The sequence below is a fragment of the Cyphomyrmex costatus genome, unplaced genomic scaffold, assembly GCF_001594065.2.
Source record: "Cyphomyrmex costatus isolate MS0001 unplaced genomic scaffold, Ccosl1.0 scaffold123, whole genome shotgun sequence".
In the NCBI taxonomy this organism is placed as follows: Eukaryota; Metazoa; Arthropoda; class Insecta; order Hymenoptera; family Formicidae; genus Cyphomyrmex; species Cyphomyrmex costatus.
The window spans coordinates 5,819,214-5,842,204 of record NW_017275207.1 but is presented as its reverse complement, the minus strand read 5'-3'; the positions used below and the strand labels follow the sequence as shown (position 1 = coordinate 5,842,204).

The following is a 22,991-nucleotide window of genomic DNA, read 5'->3' as shown; positions in this document are numbered from 1 at the left end:
TCCTCCTCCTCCTCTTCCTCTTCCTCCTCTTCCTCCTCCTCCGAAGTTGTTTTTTCATTACTTTGATCTTTTAATTGTATCTGTTTTTGTACAAATTCTTCAAATACAGCAGCTAATCGTTTTTCACCCTCAGTACGATTCTCAGCAAGTTTTCTCGCCAAATTTCTGTCTTTTGTAGCTGGATCTTCTGAATTTTCAAGATATAAAGAAAAAGTATCCCAATAATCGTTGCGCCTTGAACGTTGCAAGTATTCTCCGAGTTCTTTGAAAGCTTTTGTTGCTGCAATAACAATTAACTATATTAAATATATATTATTAAATATTGTACAGTAATATATAACATACATACAATTAAATGCATAACAAATATATTATATAAATAAACGTTTTTATACTTAAAACTATGATATTTATTTCTTACCCATTTGTTTTTGTTTATTTGTATCTAAGCCTAAATTTTTTTTGTCATTACATATACTAACACATTTCAAGATATCTCTATAATCAGGAAATATTAAATCATCTGTAAAAGTTTTTCCTTTTTTTTTTAAATTATTCCGTTCAGTAATTTTCTGGTTAATAAAATTTGTTATTGCTTGATCCACCGCAACAATCTGGGTTACGCTTAAATGTTTAGGACGCAAATATACACGTCCTGCATCAGCATTTTCCCCCGTTAGCTGACAAAGTTTACTATATAATTCGATCATCTTCTGTTTATATCTTTCAACCTTTATATAATTACTATCATTTTCTTCATTAAAATCAACTTCTTCTTCTTCTAATTTCTTAATCATTTTGTCGCATTTATCCATAGTGTGCAATATTTTCTTAATTTTTATTCTTGTTCTAAGTTCCTCTTCATTATCATTATCTTCATTTTTATCCTCATCCTCATCCTCATCATCCTCATTATCATCATCTGATTCTACTGCATTAATAGGTACACTGTCCATAGCATAAGAAGTAGAAGGAACTGCATCATAGATTTCACTAGTTTGTGATGTTCGAGAGCTCTTTTTAATCTTTTTCTTCATCTCATTCATTACTTCCTGTATATGTACATACAGTTTTTTGCTATCATTTGTAATAGCTTTGCGTTTTTCATTTAAAAACATAGCAAAATTATGTGATCTACGATAACATGGATCTAAGTTCTCATAACGTCTTTTTAACTTATCAATAATAATCATCATTTCTTGTTCATCATTTGTTGGACATTTTCGCGAACATAAACTTAGAAACAAGGGAAAAACATCCTGTGAAATATATGATATCTTTTTTTTTTCCTTCACAACCAATTGCGTCTTTATTTCTTGGTCCTCAGTTGGTTGTTTATTACAATTAGATTCAGCAAAACATGTCTCAGATAATAAATCTGTACAAGATATATCAGATTTATTTATTACTTCAGATTTATCCTGATCAACATCTAACTTTTTCCTTTTTTCTGTACTATAAGTTCTTTCTTTCTCAATATGTACAATTTTTCGTTTCAAATTTGTCTCTTCAATTTTTTCATTAACATTGAGTAACATTTCTGCTTCTTCATGAGCAATGGCTCCGTTAGCAATTTCTATAGATTTTATTAGAATTTTATCAGTTTTGTTTTTCTGAAAAATAATAAATTTCTTAGAATCAATATTTGTGTGTGTGTGGATTTTAAAAAGATAAATTTATTATCCTATATCTTTTCTTCTAAATGCAAGTTATTCTTGTAAAATAAATTTTAGAGATTAATGCAGACATCTTATAAGAGAAATTCTAAATCGACTAACGTCTAATTTCTTTATTTCCAGATAAATTACAGATTACTTTATCAGACAACAGAAGATATCTCCATTGCATTTTGACAGATATCTTCTGGATAAAGGTAATCTAGAAGTGAAGAAATTGAGCATTAAGTTTCATTATTTTCTTGCTTTTTTTAAATTGCCCTTAGTCTCCTAGACATAAATAAATACGACCAATAGAAACCAATAGTCAAATTGAGTAAATAATACCATGTATGCTAAAAAAAAATATTTAGCCCAAAAATCAAGTAATATGTCAAAAATGTCAAAGAATGTTTATTTGTACTTAGTGGCTTTCCTAATGTAACTTTTAATCTTTCTATCAAACCTTTTGCGAATCTGATTCATCATCAGACGAAATACAGATGACTTCCATTTCCATTAGATATCTCGTTCGAAATAGTGAATTGTGAACAAGCGTTACCGCCAAGTAAATTTGCACCCGTAACTCAATGCCTCCCAAATTATCCAGAACAACTTCCTGTCAAACAGCGACATATTAATAGTAACATACCCATATTGATCACGAAAAACGGTGTATTCTCGATGGATAATAATCCATCTGTGCGATGATATTCTACTAAGCATTTTTATTTAACCAAACATTTGACATTTTAGTAGTTTTCACAACCATGAGTAATTCGTAAAATGTTCGAGAAAAAAGTTCGTGCGCAAACACGCATTTTTGGTCTCTTGGAAATAGTAACTTTATGAAATCCATGAATGCACCGAACTGTATTTCTCGGTCAGAAAGAAGAAAGGTAGCTTTTCTACTTGCCTTGTTTCTAATTAATTTGTCGGCCTCGTAGATGATTCGTTCAGAAGATACAGATAAAAGTACATTAAGGTTCACATTTCAGTGACAAATTGGTGCTCGGTCAACAGAAAATACGTCTAAACTGCTCTTTAGTTTCCGTTTTTATGACGACAGAAAAAAAAAAATGAAAGCTCGAAAAGTACTTCACACAGAAAATTTACGGTACTTTTGTCCATGCGGTAATCGAATATAAAGATAGAAATATTATTAATGTCTGTATGTGCACTGTTATTGGTCAATTGTTAGGGAAATTCAATCTTCTAACATGGTACTCATGCATAAGAGAACAGTAGAAAGCATTGATTGGTGTGATGATTGAGAAAACGGTAGAATAGAAACTTCGAAAAATCTGTTCAGGCAGATATACACATGCAATGACTTGGCGTTTTCCAAAAAGAAGCAATATGGCGTCTTCCAAATCAGACGTATGATTGGTCAATCTGATGTGTCATGTGACTACATTGAATCTAAACAGCCTTGTTATCCTAACAAAGGAAATTTATCATAGAGTGCGCTAGTATCGATAATGTGCGTTGGAGCAGTCTGCTGCGCAGTAGTCTGTTGCGCATGCATGTATATATATGATTGCGTTCCGAAAGATCAGTCGAAAAGTTCTATGGCTTCTAGGGTGCGTTCAGAATGAAAATTTTTCGTCCGGACAAGAGTGTCCACGGGTAATGTGACGTCACACGCTTGGACATTTTTATTCTGAACGAACAGGACAAACTTGGGACGAACAGTTTTATTATAAAGCGTGACAAATTTACAAAATTTGTTATTAAATAACAATTGCAATTACAATTTACTAGTTCTAGGTAAAAAGTTTGTCATCTGGACGTTCATTCCAAACGCAACCCTAGGAGTTGTGAATTTATTAACTACCGCGTTGCGGAGCGGATGGATCATCACATCCAAATATGCTGGGTTTGTTTGGAGCGACTCCGAACAGCTCCCGAGAGATAAGACGAACAATACTATAATATATGACTCGTTTCTTTGTAAACCCCTCATAAGTGGATCGCACCCTATTGTAGGATTCACACTGCGGGTACGGTCGAGTTGCCACTACGAATGCTTTGAAGCGTTTCTTGATTGGTCAATTAGTAAAATTCTTTCTTTTGATTGGTCAATCGAACGCTTCGTAGTGGCAACTCGACCGCACCCTGCATCCGATGTAAACTCTGCAACCAATGTTTCCAACATTCAACCGTAATCTCAATCGCAACAGAGCGCGCAACCCGTAGTGTGATTACGGCTTAAATCAGAAGAAAGAATTATACTAATTGTCCAATCAAAAAATGCTTCGAAGCATTCGTAGCATCAAATGGACCGCAGCCAAAATATCGGCCTGAATCCAGGGTATCGATCATGAAACTTTTTCCCTAGGATAAAAAGTGAAAAGTGAAAATTTTTATCATTGAAGTTAATGGAGAAATTTTCATGAAAAGTTTCATGATCGATACCCAGCATATGAAGAACAAACCTTTAGTAATTTTTGTATCCCTAGAGGTAGTAGTGGTGAAGTCATACTAGATTTCTAACCTAATTTACGTTTTGCGCGCCTAAATTCAGCCTATTTACTTTCAGACGTTCAACTTGTCAGTTATTCAAAAAAACTGAATTTGACGGTGATTATAGTTGCTTTCCATTTGCTCCGATTTTCAGATAATTCTCACTTGTGACGTTATAACTCAGTTGAATGCGCGTTCCTTTTGCATTCTGAGAAGTGAGATTCAACTGAGTTTTTCTCTGCAAACTGCACAAGATCGAGACCGTGTGCTTTATTGAGTCTCGTAGACTCACTTTAAAAGTGAGATCATAAACCTGTGTTATTTGTTAATTTTACCAAAGTAAACAAGTAGTGACGTCATTAATCTGGGTATCAATCATGTAATTTTTTATCTAGAGCGGAAACGTGAAAAGTGAAAATTTTTATGAATGTATGTATGAACATATACACACACATGCAAAAAATTTTCACTTTTCACGTTTCCGCCCTAGAGAAAAAGTTACATAATCGATACCCTGAGTATTTCATACTCAGCTCACTTCAGACTCAGTTTCACTTGTGTGTAAATCAAAAGCAACTTATCATTTAGTAAAATCATGTGGAACGAAAGCTCCGTGGGTGGAGGTGGATTTCTAGACGATAGCACACAGGGTGCTGGTACTGGCAAAAGAGGATCACAAAATGACAAGACTATTGTTCCCGTATTAATAAAACATATCACATCCACCACTGGGGACTTGCAAATTGCCGGTAGAACCGTAAACATTTTGTCTATTGTTGGAATCGTCCGTCATATTGAGCAAGATACGACAAAAATCTCTTACACTATCCAGGATGATACAGGTGTTTTGTTTATGCTGTTTTGATCTTAATGCTAATCAATCATTACAGAATGCAAAAAGTTTTGACAAATTAATACATCTTTTAATTAAATTTATATATATATAAATTTAAATACCTTTTAAGTTCGTACTTCTGTTTACATATTTAAAGTATTTTATTTGTCAATATATAAAAAACATGTCTTGTATATATGAAACACAAAATTTCTACATAATTAGAAAATTTTAAAAACAGTTTTTATGATTAAATTTTTAATTTGTTCTTTTTATTAGAAAACAAAAAATTTACTTAATTTTATTTTACATAGGTACTCTTACAGCAGTTATGTGGTTAGAAGCAGATAAGAATCCTGATGAAAGTAACACTTGTACGCAAATTAATACATATGTACGAGTTAATGGACTGATACGCACACAAAATAATCAACGACATGTATTGATTCTACGTATGTCTCCTCTGGAGGACTTGAACGATTTGACGTGTCACTTTATGGAGGTTATGTATTTCATACTGAAGGCTAGCAAACCTGTGGAAGAGTCTAGTTTACCTTCCAATAATTCATTAATGATTGATAATACAATGAGTGGTATGTCACCTGAACAAGCAAAAGTTCTTGAGGTGGTTCGGTCAGCGAATGAAGCTGAATGTGGTATTGAGAAATGTGATATTTTGGCAAAAGTACCGAAACACATTATACCTCGTTTAGATGAGATATTAGACTTTCTTCTCTGCGAAGGACATATTTATACAACCAGTTCAGAGGATTTCTTTAAAGCAACCTAAATCATGTTATTTTTAAAAAGTTTGATACAATTAAATTAGTTTAAATACAACAATTTATGTTCATATTAAATATATAAATTTTGCATTTAAATTATGTTACATTTGTTTTGTAACTTGTTCTTTCTGTAGATATAAATCAATATACAAGAAAAATAATTTTTTTCTTCTGTATAAGCCAATTAATATATATATATAATAATTTGTTTCAAACATGTCAATGTATTTCCATTAAGCTTAAAATACTTTAATAATAAAATATTTAATAAAGAATATTTTGTAAAATATCTATTTTTTTTATTGTTAAGGCTCCTGAATACTCAGCCAAGAACTCCGTGTTGATGGGTAGCGACACCGAATCAGTCGGTGGCTAGCAAAACTGGTAGTACGCTACTGGTTATACACACAATTGCAAGCTCATATCCGTGTGCTCATTTTCGGGTAGAAGGGGAGCGCACAGACATGGGTTCATGCTTGTGTGTGTGTATAGCGCCTCGCCATGGTAAAAGTCTGAACTAATAGGCGTGAAAAAGTGATGTTTTGACGACAAATTTTTTCTTGCGTGCCATTTTGTCAATATTTGCTTATTTGTGAAAATGTGACTTCCCTCGTACTCGTGAAAGTCCTAAAAATTGGCGGAAACTGCAGTTATCGTGAAATTTTATACGTAAAAGCGTATATTTCACTCGTTTCATCAGCTGTCAAAATGTGTGATTCTGCCCGAGTATAGGCTCACTTTACGTGTCTTTTACGACCATTTACTGACTATCAGAGGAGGAAAGGACAGTTTCCGCCAATTTTCACAAGTGTTTTTGAGCGATCTCGCCTTTTAAATTTATCCAAATTGTCTTTATAAAAAAATGGGACGCAAGAAAAATTAATGTGTTTTTCTCGCCTATGACGTCACAATTCCAATATGGCCGTCGCCGGTATTCAGGAGCCTTAATATTTAAATATAAAAAAAGAAACCATGTGATGTCTCCAATATAGGGTGTGTTCAGAAAGACATGGAATCACAGACTAGATATTGAAGATTGAAAGATTAAAATTTGGTCAATCTAAACAGTAGGAGCTAAAATTTCTTTGGCTCTTATTGTTTTTAAAACCATCCACTATGTTAGAAATCGATCCGAAATCTTGAATGAAGAAAATTGATCAAATGCATTGGTCATGTGACCAAATTGTTCAAATGTGATTTGTTAATTTTTTATCCGAGATCTTGGACCAATTTTTAACATTGTGGATATAATACGGGATCTATAATAGAAATCGTATGCTTACGATAACTCGAGTTCGGGTTAGTTTCACTAGGACCGAAAAATATGGTCCAAATCAATCGTTTATTAGTCAGCCATTTTTAATACCAATGAATGAATGTCATGATTGGCTGACAGTCATCAGCGAATCAGGACGCGGAACATCAGTTGCGCTTCTCTGATATGACTCTACATACACTTGACACTACAATGCTTCGTAACTTTCGGTTGCCCAATCAGAAGAATTTTACTAACTAACCAATCAAAAAATGCTTCGAAGCGTTTGTAGCATCAAATGGACCGTAGCCATGAAATATCGGAGTCCGTAAAATTCCCTAGTGTATACATACGATACAAACTGAATATACCATTCTGATTTAACATTTTTATTCATGGACGATTGTTCTTTCCGGTTGTAGATTGCACGAGACACAATGGGTATGTGTTACAAAATTTCTTATTATTATTGAAAAAAATTATTAGTTTAGAAATAACGATTATAAAACGTGAAAATCTTTCGATAAAAATTCTACTGATATATTTTGCTCAACATTTTACACACTTATAAATGCACAGTAGTACTTTTCCTTTTGATGCTTAATGTAGCATGCTTCGAAATTATGAGAACGTGTAACAATTATTGTCAGACATGCCAATACAGATTATAGTACCATGGTATTAATACAATAACTTTATCTCATTTTGAACGTATAGATATTTTTAATATTTTTCCAAGTAAAGAATTTGTTTTGTGTGTTTAAAAAATATAATATAAAATATAACCTCATTGTAACATGTTCTTCGCATTGTAGGTAAACCAAGAGGTCTTCGTACAGCGCGTAAGCACGTGAATCATAGACGCGAGCAGCGATGGAACGATAAGGACTACAAAAAGGCACATTTGGGAACTAGATGGAAGGCTAATCCTTTCGGTGGTGCCTCTCATGCTAAAGGCATTGTATTGGAAAAAGTGTAAGTCCATGTGATAATTTTATGTTCCTTTCCATCAATGTATAGATTAATTTTAATTTCAGTTTAACTTATTTTTATCTTTTTCTAGTTTTAAAAATTAGTAAAGATGAAGGATAGGTTGAACCGAGAATCAAAATTAATCTATATTAGTTGAAACATATATTAAAATAAATATTTAATTTGAATCTAGTTAGTCATGTGGTTTATTGATATTTGTCATTTTTCAATAGAGGAGTAGAAGCAAAACAGCCAAACTCTGCCATTCGTAAATGCGTCAGGGTACAACTGATCAAGAATGGAAAGAAGATTACAGCCTTTGTACCACGAGACGGTTGCCTTAATAACATCGAGGAGAACGATGAAGTTCTAGTGGCAGGTTTTGGTCGTAAAGGCCATGCCGTCGGTGATATTCCTGGAGTACGATTTAAGGTGGTGAAAGTTGCAAACGTTTCTTTACTTGCTCTATACAAAGAAAAGAAGGAACGACCTAGATCTTAAAATATCAACCAGAAATGTGTATTTGACAAATATACAATACATAAGTTAAAAACTTATAATTGTTCTCTTTTAATCGTATTATCAGAGTACCTTCCTCTATACTGTCCTTTAATATCTATTATGTGTTTATGATTTATTTGTATAAGTAAACAATTCTATTCTTTTGTGTACTAAAATCTGAAACTTTATAAATTACACTAAACAATTACAGACTTATATACACGATTATAAATATCAAATCATTCAAGACCATTGCTTATTAAATTTGTGAGTTCCTCATTACATATGACTATATCTTCTATAATTGCGTTTAAAGGTGTAATAGTTTTCGGTAATTCCTCTGCTAATTTCACGTTAGATAACTCTTCTTTTGCTTGTAGTATCTACAAGTGTAATTAAAGATGCATTTTTAAGAAGATGAATATAACATTATACAGTAATATGGATAAAATTTGTACCTTTTTCAAAGAGGAAAAATCGGAGCAAATACTTTTAATGTTTGAACAAATAGAATCAGAAATATCTTTATCTAAATCTCTGGCTGTTACTGGCCAAGATGACACTGTATGAAACGCTTCTATAAACCTTTTTTTTTCATTGTCAAACAGTACAGTCTGTTCTTCGTTAACCACTCTATCATCAGTCTATATTAATTTTTACATAAAATATCAATATAATATATATATACACATTATTTATAATTTTATCAATATAATCTTGTCATTACCTCTATGTGTAAATCTTGAGACATGTTAGTTTTAACTTCTTCACAATCATTATTTAATATTTGTTTCTCAATTTCTTCAAAATATTTAGTAGCTTCAGCATAACTTATTTTTGATTTAATGGCAGAAAGAGAGGATGTTTGATCAGTTTCACTAATACACAACTAAAAATATATTTAAAAAATATATGTCAGTAATTATTAATATATATTTATAAAAATAAATAATTGTTCAACATTATCATGGCTTTACTTACCTTAAGAATATCTGTAAGTGCTGCTTCTGTCTCATTTGTACTTTCAATAGGTTTTACATAAACTTTTCTCATAAAATCTAGCAGTAATTTTAAAGTTGGCAGTTGTTCCTTCAAGGAACATTTACCCTAACATAAAATTAAGATTTTTTATATAAGAGCAATCACATCAATATAATTATAAAGTATAATTTATCTATAAAATAGTTTATAAACAAACCAGCAATACATCCTTGTTGTTGCAGATTCCAATCTGAGCATAATGCTCAAACACCTGATCTATAAAAAGACATTTTTCAATACATTAATATGTCATATTTTTAAATATCATTTTTTTATAGCATATATAAATTCACTAAAAATAATAATTAATAATCCAATTTATAATTTGACTGTTGAATATTAAATTGTATAATAGATAAAATAGAGATACCTTCCAAAGCAGAATTCTTCAACTTTCCTAAATGAGCGACAATTGACGGTGATTTCTCTGTCAGAAGCCAGGAAAGTAAACAAATCCGATTTTCACCACTGAGAATTGTTGACTCCAAGTCCTTCGACTCCGTATTTGTAATGTGTGGATATCGTAATTGTAGCAAAGTATCATATATGCTTGTCATAACATCGCTCACGTCATTCATAGTAGCAAATTATGAGATACACTTGCTAAAAATATAAACTTTTAATTTCGCAATTATCTCGTTTCAGATATTCATTTTTTGCTATTTTACAAAATATCATTAGGGTGAGTATAATATTTATATTAAAAAAGATGTTTCAAGTTTCAAACAATATGCGTAGGCCATAGCTAACAGAATCAAATAAGATGGGAGACTCACATTCGTTCGAGACCTAATAAGAATCGCGACATGAGAACGTTGATTGATCAGAAAACAAAATTTTGCTTCGTATAGATGATACGATTTTTCTGATTGGTTGCAGAGTCGTCGTACGACGAAAATCGGATGCATTGTGAATCCAGCATAGGGCTATCTTTGTCTTCTGATCCCTGAAAACAAAGATAGCCTTAATCGCGGTAACTTTTGGTAGCTTTTGGTTGGATAACGAAAAAACGCCTTTGGTTTGTTATATTTCAGAAGTTCCTGCCCTAAATTTAAATACCTATATTTGTATTACTTTTAAATTTCAACAAATTTCTTACATTATTATGTGTTAAAATTATCTATGCGAGAAGAATTGTTTAGTTAGTAACACCTTTTAATATTACAAAGTTAATTAAAAAATTTAAGAATTTGATTGTGTATCTCTCTTGAAACGAAGTTAAAGTTACAAAAGTAAATAAGTTCATTAAAATATTAATAATTTTATGAGATCTTAATAAATTTATTCAGTTCTGCAACTTTCACATGTTTCAAGAATCAAGATACATAATTGATACTCTGGTATGTACATAAAAAAATAAAATTTTTTTATTCTTTTAATTTTTAAGTCATAGCAGACGATTAAATAATTTTTCCTGCTGAATTGCTACAATGGGCGCGTTCAGCGGACTCAACAATTGAGTGAGCGCTTGCTATTATTGGTGTATTCTTTTAGATCATCCAATCAGAATTTTAGATCTAGAAGAATACACCAATGTTGATACTATCAACACTGTAGCTAATACGGTGACAAAATTCTAATATAGCTAGCGATTCAACAAAAAAACAAGTATGTCGTTAACTTAAGTTAATAGTTTATGGTCAGTATTAATAATTCTTTAAGCAGGGAACACAATGAAAAGCACAGGCAGTAGAAACAGGAAATAACAAATTTTAACCTATCAAAAACCATATACTAGAATGAATGCTTCTTCTGATAGGTTCAATGAGTCGTTTTGTAAATTCACCCACATCTGTTCTTTGTAAGTAAAATTTTTACATAGTTAATTTTTTCCTCATTTTCTCTCGACATTAAAGAGAAAAAGAGAAAAATAAATCGTGCCATAAGTTCGGCTTAAAAAATTACAAGTTTATAATGTTTCCGACTTTAACCCACTAATCCAGCTGATCGATTAGGATAGAGTCGATCGTTTACTTTAAAAAACGAGATAAAAATTACAAATTAAACAAAGTCATTAGCTATTGATTAATAAACTTATAAAAATTTTAATAAATCGCTCATTTTTGTAATTTTTATCAAGTTATATTGAGCTTCAGTTGAAAAGAACACTTTTCAACTGGAGCTCAATTGTGTATTATATAACTTGATAAAAATTACAAAAATGAGCGATTTATTAGAATTTTTATAAGTTTATTGATCAATAGCTAATGACTTTGTTTAATTTGTAATTTTTATCTCGTTTTTTAAAGTAAACAATCGACTCTATCCTAACAGATCAATTATCAATGTGTATATTTCAGACGTACCCATCAATAATGAATGACATATGAATCTTTAATCGAATTTAATTTTACAAGACTAACATTTTTCTTTTTACTTACGTTACTAGAGTATATTTGAAACGAAATATATAGGCGTTGAAAAGAAAAAAAAACGAGAAACTCGTGTGAGTGCAAATAAAATGAACGAATTTTAAATGTTACGGGATTGAAGTATGCCCGATTGGAGTAGCCAGTCAGGTACGCTATGTCCCTTCCACTTCATTACTTCGTTTTCCAAGTAAAGACTTCGCACTTCGCAGTTCGCAGCCGGTCCGGTCTCATTCTTTTCGCTTGCACGATTCTATGGAGAGCGGGATAAGAATAAAAATATTTTTGTGCAGTAGCTTATTCTGTCGTATCGAAACTAATTTGGCGCATGAGGGACGATCGTAAAAATATTTCGGTAACTTGGAGTTATCTGCAATCGTCGAAGATGTGTCGAGGTGATTGGGAATCGTGTGTTTCTTTGGTTTGTTGATTTTATGATACCGTATAAAGTATCATGGCGTCTAAGGGCCATGTGGACAACACAGTGAATGAACGTCGGCTGCGACCGATTTACGGTACGTATACCCGCATCGACGATGATTGTATCACAAGTCTATCGTGTGCACTCCCGCTGGACTACCCGGTCGCGACTTTGGGACCGGTGACGAGGTTATATAATGGCATCCGGTATGAGGTTTCTCTGTCGGTTTCAGACTGGCTGGATAATGGGAACAATAAAAAGGCTCTGCAGGAGGCAGACAAGGTACTGAAGAAGCACCCTACTAACCAATGTGCCAGGGTACTCAAGGCTCTGGCCCTGTTGCGTATGGGCAAGGAAAATGAGTGTCAGATCATTATGGACAAAGTGCGCTCTGAGGTACCCTGTGAGGATTCTACCTTGCAAGCAATGAGTATCTGTTACAGAGAGATACATCAACGTAAGTTCTTAGTTCATCTTCTGATTTGGAGCATAAAGATTGTATTTAAGTTTGATTATGTTATGATATTATGTCAATTTTAAATTTATGCGTACAGCGGACAAAGTCAGTGAGCTTTATGAGGCTGCTGCTAAGGCTGATCCAAACAACGAAGAGCTCCTGACGCATCTCTTCATGTCATATGTTCGCCTCGGCGATTATAAAAAACAACAACAAACTGCTCTTAATTTATATAAACTAACTCATAAAAACCCATATTATTTTTGGGCTGTTATGAGTATAGTAATGCAAGCTATTCATGCTGATCAAAAGTTAGCAAAAGGAATTATCTTGCCTTTAGCAGAAAGAATGGTTAGTACATCCACTGTTACCATTGTAATTGCTTAAGAAATTATAAAGAGTATATTAGTTTATATCGGTGAATTCTAAAACATGCTGGAAAGCTTACAAGAAGAAGAGAGAAAGGAAATTCTTGACCAGAGAGAGCCGAGAAAGACAGTTGACATAGGGATTGTTTTCTCAGTTTTCATGTATTATCTATATAGGGAATATTGAAATTATAGAACATAATAATACTTAAAAAACAAATGTGATCCCTTGCTGAACACTCTTTGTCGACTCAACTGTTTTTATGGTGGTAAGCTTTCTAGTATGTTATAAAGTTCTATGGTTTGCGCATAAATGAATATTATAAAAATAATAACAATTTTTTTACAAATATATTAGGTCCTAAAACTGGTAAGAGAAGGAAAGATAGAAGCAGAACAGGAAGTGCAATTGTATCTGATGATTTTAGAACTGCAAGACAAAAATGAAGAAATATTAAATGTACTATCTAGTCCTTTAGCTTCATATGTTTCATATGTACCTCAACGAAAGGCTACATGTTTATTGAAACTAGAATGTTTTCCTGAAGCAGCTAATGCATATCGTGCACTTATTGAAGAAAAGTAAGATCAATTTTATTAATTTTTTTTTACTATTACAATACATTTATAGCATTTTGATATATTATAAATAATTTTATACCTGTATTACTTAAAACTATTACGTTTGTTATATAGCATCGACAATTGGGCTTTTTATCAAAATTATCTTTCGGCGGCCTTAAAGTTTCAACGTCTGACAGAATGCTTAGATTTTTTTAATCATATTATTAATATTTCTGAGAAGAAAATTCGCGCGCCATACTTGGCTCGCCTAGAATTATTGAAGCAATGTCAGACTGAAGATCTACAATGTAGTATAACTTCTATGAATTTTATGCATCAATATTTTTCTCAATTTGGAGAGAAAGGATGTGTAGTTGGAGATTTACGATTGTATTTAAACCTACTTACACCCAAATCCAAATTCGAATTATTCGAAAAGGTAAAGAGAATAAAATTCAACAAATTTTTATACATATGTTTTTTAAATGTTTATAATAAATATTAATTTTAAACTATAATATTTATGTTAATTTAAATATAAAGCATGCCATATTTAACACATACGTTCTTTTTCTTCCAATAACATTAATAAAATGATCATCACAATTGTTTAATGCAATATTATTTATGACATTGTAGATTGAGGAAGATATTGGTATTGCACCGAACGAATTTCCAACTACAGTACAACAAATGCAAAGGCATATTCATTTAGAGCAATTGCGGCGTATCTGTGGCTTCCATCATGCTCCCTTAGCAGATAGAGACAAGCAAGAACAATTGATAAAGCGATTATTCGATTTGTACGAGAAAGGCAATGAATTGTGTCCAATGCAAGATAGATTGCCAACTGACTTTTGTCCAGCAGATCCATATATTCTCTTAGCTACGCATTTATTACATCAATTATGGATTGATACTAATGATGCGTCTTTTCTTTATAGGTAATGTAATTTTTTTTTCATAATATATGACAACAAAGTTAATTAATATTAATGAAAAAGTGCTAATGGCATTTTGAAAACATGCACATTTTTAAAACAATGGACTTACAGGGCAATGTCATTATTGGAACATGGTCTTCAGTCAAGTCCTGTAAATTTTCACATCAAAATTTTGCTTGTGCGTATTTACTTGGAAGCTGGTTTAGTGGTTGCAGCTGATCATGCATTTACATCACTTGATGTAAAACACCTTCAATTAGATTCACTAGGTTATCTTCATGCGCCGCTTCTCGCGCCTCTCGGTAACTTGCCTCTGGCCTCAACAACTCTTGATCATACAGCGAAATTTTTCATAGCCAACTATAAGGATGTATGTGTTTTCAAGTATACTGGATTTAAGAAAAATGAATAAGGTTTTTGTGTCTAATTCATATATTTTATAATTATTTTTATAGAGTGCAGATCACTTAACACTTGCGTACAAATACGGAAGTTTTATAAAAATTCAGGATTTTGTGGAGTTAAGAGAACGCCTAGAAAATTCATTTCATTTTGTTATGACAACTGTAGATAAAATGCTTCTCGATTTGTGTTGGGCTGACAGTACTGCTTCTTTGTTCTCTACGTTGAATATACATATGCATATGCCGTGCATACAACCCCATCTCGATTCGATAAGATTGGCATCTTTGAGAGATAATCGTGATTTAGAGGTATGTTTAAAAATATAATTATTATCGCGATATAATTTCAAAGAAATGTAAAGGTCTGATTTAATATCAATGATAAATTTAATAATGATGTTAAATAGGTTGTTCGCGAATGGGAACCAATTAATCAGAACGAGGATGATCCGAGAATGCAGGAGGAGACACGTATATGTATGTTAAAATTACTTTTAGCGAGAAATGCAATATTGCGCATCTTAGCAGCGAGTGCTGGATCATCTTCTATTTATCTTTCTCAAATATCTGCCGAGCTTAAAGAATTAGCAGAAGAAACTATACCGAATATATTACAAAAATTTGGCACAGATGGAAAATGGAACAGACCATGCAAAATATTGGTTCCATTTGACGCTGTAGAAAGATTACGCGAAGCTTATCATTCTGAACAATTAAGGACTATAGCGTGCCTTGCAAAATCACTTTCTCACTCTCATTGTCCAGATTTGGATTGTATACAGATGTTAAGAACGACTCCATGCTTACAGACATTACCTATTCCTGAACGGGATATACCAGTATCTTTCAAAAATTTCTTACTCAGAGCTTCAACTTGTAGCGAATCTTTAGCGATTATTAGCGCTATATGTAGTGCATGTGCGATACAATCGGAGCCACGCGCACAATCACAAAAGAAAAATAAGAAGAAATATAATAAAAAAATCGAATCAAACATGATAAACGAGACCAATGAGACCAAGGTAAATTTTTTTAACTGATAATTGCAATGTTTAATATGTTTAGAACTGTAAAGAGGGTATTATAAATAATTATTTTCGTTATATTGTGTGCTTTATAAAATATTAATTTTATATATATTTATGAAACTTTAATGTGTTATAATTTTTATAGCGATTATTTATTGTATTTTAGGTTTGGAGAGAAGTAGCTGTATTACTATCAGAGAGAGTCGAAAATTTAGATGCGGTCCTAACAGAATTTGAAAAATATGAATTACACACAGGGTTGGATGAGAATGATGATGTATGTGTCACCATTATGAAACGTGGACAAGCGAGTCTCCGACAAAGTTGCAGAGCCCTCAAATCTCGCACTCAGCCGATATTAAGGCTTTTAAGTAATTTAAAGAGCTGAAATTATTCGACATTATATTTGTACAAAGAACATCTATATCCGTCTACTTTTCATAATTTTCAAAAATGACTTGAGAGTTCTGTACATAATTCTTAGTCCCAATTCAATTATAAATAATGAATGAATGGTTTAATGCTGTTTAAAATACCTGAGCCTACTTTTATTTTTATGAAAAATACTGAGCAGTCATTTGAATACACTGCCATTTAATCAGCTTACAACTAATACATTCTTTAAATTAAGCAACAAATGTAAGAATTAAAACAATAAGGCTGTCTACAATGAGCAGTAGTAGTGGTAAGGTTGTAAGACACATCGGGAGTAAGCTGATTTTCCGGTATAATAGAGTAAGTCCATAAGTAGTAAAAGAGTAGAGCGTAGGAAATTTCAACTATTTACTTACGGATTTACTTCAAGCCATATTGTATTGGAAAACCAGCTTATTCCTGACGTGTCTTACAGCCTTACTATTACTACTACTATCCATTGTAAACAACGCATATTTCTGCGATTTTTGGAATTTTCAGAACTAAAGAATTTTATCAATTTAAAACATGGTCTATCTATTTATATAATTATGTGCCATTTTTTCATTAAACTTTTATTTTATATATTATATATTATAAAAGGTTTGTCGATTTACGAATGGATCAACAGCGTATATTTTATTAACTATTTTCATAGAATTCTAAGGAATGTGCTTATGAATAGCATTGAATTATATTTTGTGACAATCTGTGACATATATATTGGTTTTTCACAATTCTATATATTAATAAATTTATTATTGTTAAATAATCCGAAACTGCTTACTGGGAAGGAATAAATTGCTAATAAGAGTGCAGAGGATTACATATTTATTTTATTTGCGTAATTTACAATTAAAGTAAAAGACAGATATACTGTTGATTGTATCGTTAATGCAAACGTTAATAAACGTACACACACGTAAATTTTTTATACGAATCTATTAATGTGCATTAACGATATAATAAATCATCGGTATATATTGATGTTCTCTATGGTCCATTATATATACATACATACATACATACATATATATATACATACATACATATATATATAAGTACCAATGGCCGTGAGTAAATGGTTGGAAGCATGATAAAAACATTTTGTCAATATTACAATAAAAATAATTTTATTTACAAAAGATATACATATCACATCCAATACGATATTTTATACACGTAAAACTTTGTACAATTTAAATAATTAACTAAAAAAAAATTTAATCGTTATCTATACTTATTATTTTTGAAGTCACAGATTAAATTATAGTTTAATCTGAAAGTGTGTAAAGATTATAATGTAAATGTACATTGTAATTATTGTATTGTTTCTGCTGCAAGATGGAAACTCAATAAAAGAAGTCCAGGGATCATTAAGATAAAAAATTTAATCACTAATATTGCAGCTACAGTGAAGAATAATCAAATTATGTATAATTTTTGTCGTTATACTATTTTATACAATAACAATTTCTATATTACAGAACTATAATAAGAAATGCATGTTTCATTTATTAAATAGGACTAGTTCAAGATATTGTAGAAAAACTGATTACAATCCTAATCTTCCGGGCGTGTTACGATATGGAGCAGGAGTACCCGGTTCCCTGATACCAGGCGTTAAAATCTCCTTCTTTCGGACTGACGCCTGCTCTCGCTCAAGCTGCTCTTGAGCGCGTGCCTTCATTTCCTCTTCGGCCTCCTTCATTTGATGTTCCATCTCATGGAGGTGCTGCATTGCTTGCCGTCGTTTCGCACGGCCGCTTCGACCAGTCTCCTTCACACTGAAGAACATTGGGCCCAATTCAGCCAACCAATGACCGTCCACGGCAGTGACACATTGCATGTATTCCTTAGCGGTCATCACAAGTTCGTGGTATACGACGTAATCAGGTGTGAAGCCCATGCCGAATAGCGCGGAGGTGGGATGAAGGTGACAAGGCATTCCAGTACGGCAATTGACGTATTCGCCGATGCCTTTCAAGCGCGCTGCTTGATGAAAGTAGGCAGAGCAGATACATTTCCGTACGATATCCCAGTCAGTGCCACAACTAACGACATCCATTTTCTGTTGCTTCAGAATTTCCTCGAGTTGCGATCGTACTTCCCGCACTTTGCGCATAGCCTTCGCGTGTATAAAGTGGTCATTACACCAGGAACTCGAATAACCGTTCGCTTTCCATTGATTGTATACATTTAAATATGTCAAATGATCTGATTCTGGCACTTGAAACTTCTCGCGTGCTGAATCTGAATCTTCTTCGCGTCCTTTTGGTCGGTAGAAGATCGATGGAACCGACAGCATCGAAACGATAATAAGAATATCCGCAGTACAGCCGAGTTGAGAAGCGACTATAAGCATTTGACATTGCGGTGGATCCAAGGGAAACTCAGCCATTTGTCGTCCTAGTGGGGTCAAACGTCCAGTATGATCAAGTGCTCCCAAGATCCACAATTGATACAATGAATTCAATATGTTGTCTTGTGGTGGTGGATCCATGAAATGGAACGCCAGTAAGTCTTGAACTCCTAACGATTTCAGTAGTAATACTGTATTAGCTAAATTAGTACGTTGTATTTCGGGAACTCCTGTTAGTAATAATTCGTCCATGTATTGTCGTCGCGTGTACAATCTGAAGCATTGACCAGGACCGGTACGACCTGCTCTGCCTTGTCTTTGATCGGCATTGGCTCTTGACACAGGATATACTTGCAGAGCGTCCATACCTATTCGAGGATTGTACACTTTTAATTTACAGTATCCCGAATCAACGACGAAAACGATTCCATCGACCGTGAGCGACGTTTCCGCTATATTGGTCGCAACAACGCATTTGCGTAGACCTCCCTCGGATCGTTGAAAAATTTTTGCCTGCAAGTCCGACGGCAGTTGGGAATAAATGGGCAGTATAGAAAGTAGCGGAGCTGATTCGATTTCAGCTAAGCGCTCTTTCAAAGCTTCGCAAGTGACTTCGATGTCCTCTTGACCAGGCATAAAGACTAATACGTCACCACTTTTGGGTTGCAAATGAATTTGTAAAACTTGTTTTACAGCTGCGTCCACGTAATCTTCGACTGGATTCTTCGCATGCATCACTTCGACGGGGAACGTACGTCCAGGTATTTCAAATGTTGCCGCATTACCGAAGAAAGCAGAGAACTTGCTGCAATCCATCGTTGCTGAAGTAACGATTAATTTTAGATCATGTCGTCTAGCAACAACCTATAAACATTTCTACATTAAGAAGACTGTACAATATAATAAATGTTCAAATAATAAGATAAAAATGTGAACTATACCTCTCTAAGAAGACCAAACAATACGTCGGTGGAAAGTGATCGTTCGTGAGCTTCGTCCATTATAATCACGCTGTAACGATCCAAATCTCCTTCTCTCAAACTTTCTCTCAGTAAAATACCATCGGTCATATACTTGATGACCGTCTGTAAAAATAAAATTTATGCGTCAAAATCCATAGGAATTTTATAATAAAATATATGAAAATATATGATAAAAATAAAATAACTTTGATTGAAAAATTAACAAAAAAAATGCCTGTTTCCAAAATGAGATATAAGACATCTTTACTGTTTGGATATTATTGAACTTTAGGTCGAGAAGTTATACTATTTTACTAAAATTATATAATATTTAAATTATTATTACTCACATCCTTCGATGTACAATCTTCAAAACGTATCGCATATCCGACCTTGTCGCCTAGAGCGGTAGCCATCTCGTCGGATACTCTTTTCGCAACAGACATCGCTGCGACTCGTCTGGGCTACAACCAATTATACCATAGCGGCTATAGATAAAACATAATGAAAATGTGCAACAACATAATAAGTATCGTGAAGAATAATACCTGAGTACAACCAATTATACCATAGCGGCTGTAACCGTCCTCATGAAGATATTGCGTTAATTGCGTAGTTTTACCGCTGCCAGTTTCGCCTACTATTACAACAACGCTGTTCTCCCTGATAACATTGAGCAGTTCCTGACGTACCGCGAATACAGGAAGACTTCTCCTTTGATGCTGTATAGATTTGTACTTAGCTTCCCCCGTTACTTCTCCCGACCCTATGTGCCGGGCATATTTCTGTCCAGCTTTAAAGTCTGTTTCTTGCCCTGCATGCTCTTTGTCGTCTTTACGCCGATCGTGTACACCCATAATGTTGCCGATGTGCGTTCCTGCCAGTTCCCAATGCTTCTTTTGAGCCCTACGTCGTTCCTTTTGCTCACGATATGCTTTGACTAGTGCCGAACCTTTCCTCGCTACCAGAGCCATGTCAGAAGTGGGATCACGCACGGGTACAACTGGTTCAGGTTGCTTCGTGAACACGATGCGTCCATCCAAAAACGGCGGGACTACGTTGTGAACCAACAAGTGAACTCTTGCCTCACCCTCGTCATCAGGATCGTCGTCGTGATCTAATGAGCTCACAACTCCGGACGTTAACATACGGTTACGCTCCCATAATTCATTGTCTTTATTTATTTGTCTTTGTTGAGCGGAAAGGCGTTTCTGTCTCCTAGCCTCCAACTCCATTTCCTTCTTCCGCGTATATTCTTCGGACACATTAGCGAAAGCATTATTCTCCCCATCGTCCAATGCATACCACTCTCTGTCTAGTCGTTGCTGTTCCTCTTCCCACATTTCCTTCTCCTCTCCGTCTATTATCGGAGTGACACCTGAACTCTTGAAATCTTTGTTCCACGAGTTATACTTGTAGGAAGGGGTAAATTCGCTTCTGATACTATCGCGACCGTCTCTGTTAGTATACAGATTTGGTGTCGGATGATCCCAGCTGGATCGTTTTGGCTCTTCGTCCTCATCGTCATCCCAATTGCTCTTAGAAGTCGGATCTTTCGTTCGAAACTTGGGCGTTTGGGGCTCATCCTTGAATCTAAGAGGCGTTTGTCTTATACTACTATCTCTGCCTCGACTTTCCCTGTCTCGATCCCTTCGTCTGTCTCTGTCTCTCTCGCGACTCCTATACAAATTTCTAGAGTTCCTATCATCTGCGCTTAACCGCTGACGCTTGAGTCTAGACTCCAATCTCTGTTGTGCCTCAGAATTGACGCCTCCTGTATGTGTAGGAGTTTCCTCTTCGTAAGATCGATATCTTCTGTCCTTTCCTTCAGATTTGTTAGACTTGGAGCTGGTAGGATCCTGCGATTGCGCTCTTCTTTTTTGTTCCGCAAGCTTGTCAAGACCTAACATAGAAGGTTTCTTGAAAGTATGATCCGAGGTTTTCTTACGTATGATCAGACCACCTCCTTCATTTGTTCCAGATCCCTCTAATCTATACAAGCTCAGATCGTCTGACATTTTTCTTTTGATATATTTAGCTGGATCTCAGTAAAATATCTCCTAAAATAAAATAGACACAAATCAGGTTTTAAGAATTACTATTAAATAAATAGGATCTACATTGCATTTCATCGGAATTCTTACAACATACAATACAATGAATAAATAATTACGTTCAAAATTTCGAAAAGATATAATTTTTAATTATTAAAAGTAAAAAAGAAATGTTTTAGAAAATCCATCATCAAAACTAACCTCAACTTTAAACAGGTGTGAAAAAAACAGCGTTGTACAGAAAATGCACAGAACAAATGCGTCTGCGTAGTTACGCCGTCATGGAAGGAGTGAGAAAAAGTGGAATGAGTATTGAGTGGCGACCAATGGCGAGATTGGTAAGGTAAGGTTACACATACGCCATCTTGAGAGCTAAATAAAAACGAATCTCGAAATATAATCGATAAACACAACTGTCGATAGATTTAGTACAGATTTACCATATATATAGGGTGCGTTCTGTTACCCGCATGATGCATCGTTTATCTTTGTTGCTCACCAAATATTAAACAAGGACAATTAATGCATAATACATCTATAGAGATGTAGGCTGTGGTCCACTTGATGTTACGAATGCTTTGAAGCATTTTTTGATTGGTCAATTGTTATAAAATTCTTCCTTCCGATTGATCAATCAAAAGTTTCGAAGCATTTATAACGTCAAGTGAATTGCATCCGTAGACATCATCATATAAATATTATATACGTAATATATGTATATTGTATAAACGTATTAAAATTGTCAGAGTATATTTTACTATCTTTAGTCTTATTTAAAAATACGTAAAATAATATAAGTCTCATGTTCGGTAGGCATTATTATTCATTTGTTTTATCTTTCAATATTTTTCGCTTTTATAATCTTGTTTCAGTAACATTTGAATGTACGATAAGTACATTTATGATCTGTAAACCGGAAATCGATTATATATATAAATTTATTAAAAAATGAAAATTGCAGAAGTGAGTAAATTTATTAAAATATTTATAATTTTATATTGATCATTATTCAATGAAATTTGCTCACTTTTATAATTTTTATATTATTTTAAAATATTATTTAAAATATATAATCAATCTCGAAAATAAGGTAAAAAGTTAACGAATTTACTAAAAATTGTAAATATTTTAAAA

General features: G+C 33.4%; 6 protein-coding genes across 8 annotated transcripts in view; 3 read left to right on the top strand and 3 right to left on the bottom strand.

Moving 5' to 3' along the window:
- Daxx (Daxx-like protein) overlaps positions 1-2,514 on the bottom strand; it is a 4,280-nt gene extending 1,766 nt beyond the window's left edge. Inside the window, exons 1-3 of the mRNA XM_018549236.1 lie at positions 2,122-2,514; positions 422-1,613; positions 21-280 (exon numbers count right to left, since the gene is read on the bottom strand). Coding sequence (XP_018404738.1) covers positions 21-280; positions 422-1,613; positions 2,122-2,175 — 1,506 coding nt within the window. The 5' untranslated portion in view covers positions 2,176-2,514. The remainder of the gene's footprint in view (positions 1-20; positions 281-421; positions 1,614-2,121) is intronic.
- Positions 2,515-4,157: 1,643 nt separating this feature from the next.
- LOC108781999 (Replication protein A2) lies at positions 4,158-5,746 on the top strand. 3 transcript variants are annotated; one of them, XM_018550146.1, is made up of 3 exons: positions 4,158-4,238; positions 4,710-4,963; positions 5,271-5,746. In XM_018550146.1, the coding sequence occupies exons 2-3, from the start codon at positions 4,717-4,719 to the stop codon at positions 5,744-5,746; spliced, it is 723 nt and encodes a 240-aa protein (XP_018405648.1). In that variant the 5' UTR covers positions 4,158-4,238; positions 4,710-4,716. The 3 variants fall into 3 exon arrangements, with proteins under 3 accessions (XP_018405648.1, XP_018405656.1, XP_018405661.1); XM_018550154.1 differs by having other exon boundaries at positions 4,655-4,963; XM_018550159.1 differs by lacking the exon at positions 4,158-4,238 and adding an exon at positions 4,299-4,420.
- A 1,647-nt stretch (positions 5,747-7,393) lies between these two features.
- Positions 7,394-8,528, top strand: RpS23 (ribosomal protein S23). Its single transcript, XM_018549401.1, has 3 exons — positions 7,394-7,437; positions 7,812-7,971; positions 8,202-8,528. The coding sequence occupies exons 1-3, from the start codon at positions 7,434-7,436 to the stop codon at positions 8,467-8,469; spliced, it is 432 nt and encodes a 143-aa protein (XP_018404903.1). The 5' UTR covers positions 7,394-7,433; the 3' UTR covers positions 8,470-8,528.
- A 180-nt stretch (positions 8,529-8,708) lies between these two features.
- Positions 8,709-10,088, bottom strand: LOC108780814 (uncharacterized). Its single transcript, XM_018548634.1, has 6 exons — positions 9,881-10,088; positions 9,668-9,726; positions 9,451-9,576; positions 9,197-9,358; positions 8,928-9,113; positions 8,709-8,852 (listed from the first exon to the last, which is right to left on the bottom strand). Exons 1-6 carry the CDS (start codon positions 10,086-10,088, stop codon positions 8,709-8,711), a joined length of 885 nt encoding a protein of 294 aa, XP_018404136.1.
- Positions 10,089-12,186: 2,098 nt separating this feature from the next.
- Positions 12,187-16,974, top strand: psidin (phagocyte signaling impaired). The gene is made up of 10 exons (XM_018549515.1): positions 12,187-12,394; positions 12,533-12,757; positions 12,855-13,108; positions 13,484-13,707; positions 13,822-14,128; positions 14,329-14,633; positions 14,745-15,003; positions 15,089-15,346; positions 15,445-16,059; positions 16,232-16,974. The coding sequence occupies exons 1-10, from the start codon at positions 12,334-12,336 to the stop codon at positions 16,451-16,453; spliced, it is 2,730 nt and encodes a 909-aa protein (XP_018405017.1). The 5' UTR covers positions 12,187-12,333; the 3' UTR covers positions 16,454-16,974.
- A 965-nt stretch (positions 16,975-17,939) lies between these two features.
- On the bottom strand, positions 17,940-21,821 carry l(1)G0007 (ATP-dependent RNA helicase l(1)G0007). The gene is made up of 4 exons (XM_018549762.1): positions 20,352-21,821; positions 20,154-20,267; positions 19,783-19,926; positions 17,940-19,705 (listed from the first exon to the last, which is right to left on the bottom strand). Exons 1-4 carry the CDS (start codon positions 21,819-21,821, stop codon positions 18,035-18,037), a joined length of 3,399 nt encoding a protein of 1,132 aa, XP_018405264.1. The 3' UTR covers positions 17,940-18,034.
- Between the last annotated feature and the right edge of the window lie 1,170 nt (positions 21,822-22,991).

Coding starts and splice junctions, on each gene's coding strand:
- psidin (XM_018549515.1), top strand. CDS start 12,334: ATGGCGTCTAAGGGCCATGTGGACAACACAGTGAATGAACGTCGGCTG. Junction 12,758..12,854: donor TTACAGAGAGATACATCAAC/GTAAGTTCTTAG, acceptor TTATGCGTACAG/CGGACAAAGTCAGTGAGCTT. Junction 14,634..14,744: donor GATGCGTCTTTTCTTTATAG/GTAATGTAATTT, acceptor ATGGACTTACAG/GGCAATGTCATTATTGGAAC.
- LOC108781999 (XM_018550146.1), top strand. CDS start 4,717: ATGTGGAACGAAAGCTCCGTGGGTGGAGGTGGATTTCTAGACGATAGC. Junction 4,964..5,270: donor CACTATCCAGGATGATACAG/GTGTTTTGTTTA, acceptor TATTTTACATAG/GTACTCTTACAGCAGTTATG.
- LOC108780814 (XM_018548634.1), bottom strand. CDS start 10,088: ATGAATGACGTGAGCGATGTTATGACAAGCATATATGATACTTTGCTA. Junction 9,727..9,880: donor GAAGAATTCTGCTTTGGAAG/GTATCTCTATTT, acceptor GTCTTTTTATAG/ATCAGGTGTTTGAGCATTAT. Junction 8,853..8,927: donor ATTTTTCCTCTTTGAAAAAG/GTACAAATTTTA, acceptor TTACACTTGTAG/ATACTACAAGCAAAAGAAGA.
- RpS23 (XM_018549401.1), top strand. Junction 7,972..8,201: donor GGCATTGTATTGGAAAAAGT/GTAAGTCCATGT, acceptor ATTTTTCAATAG/AGGAGTAGAAGCAAAACAGC.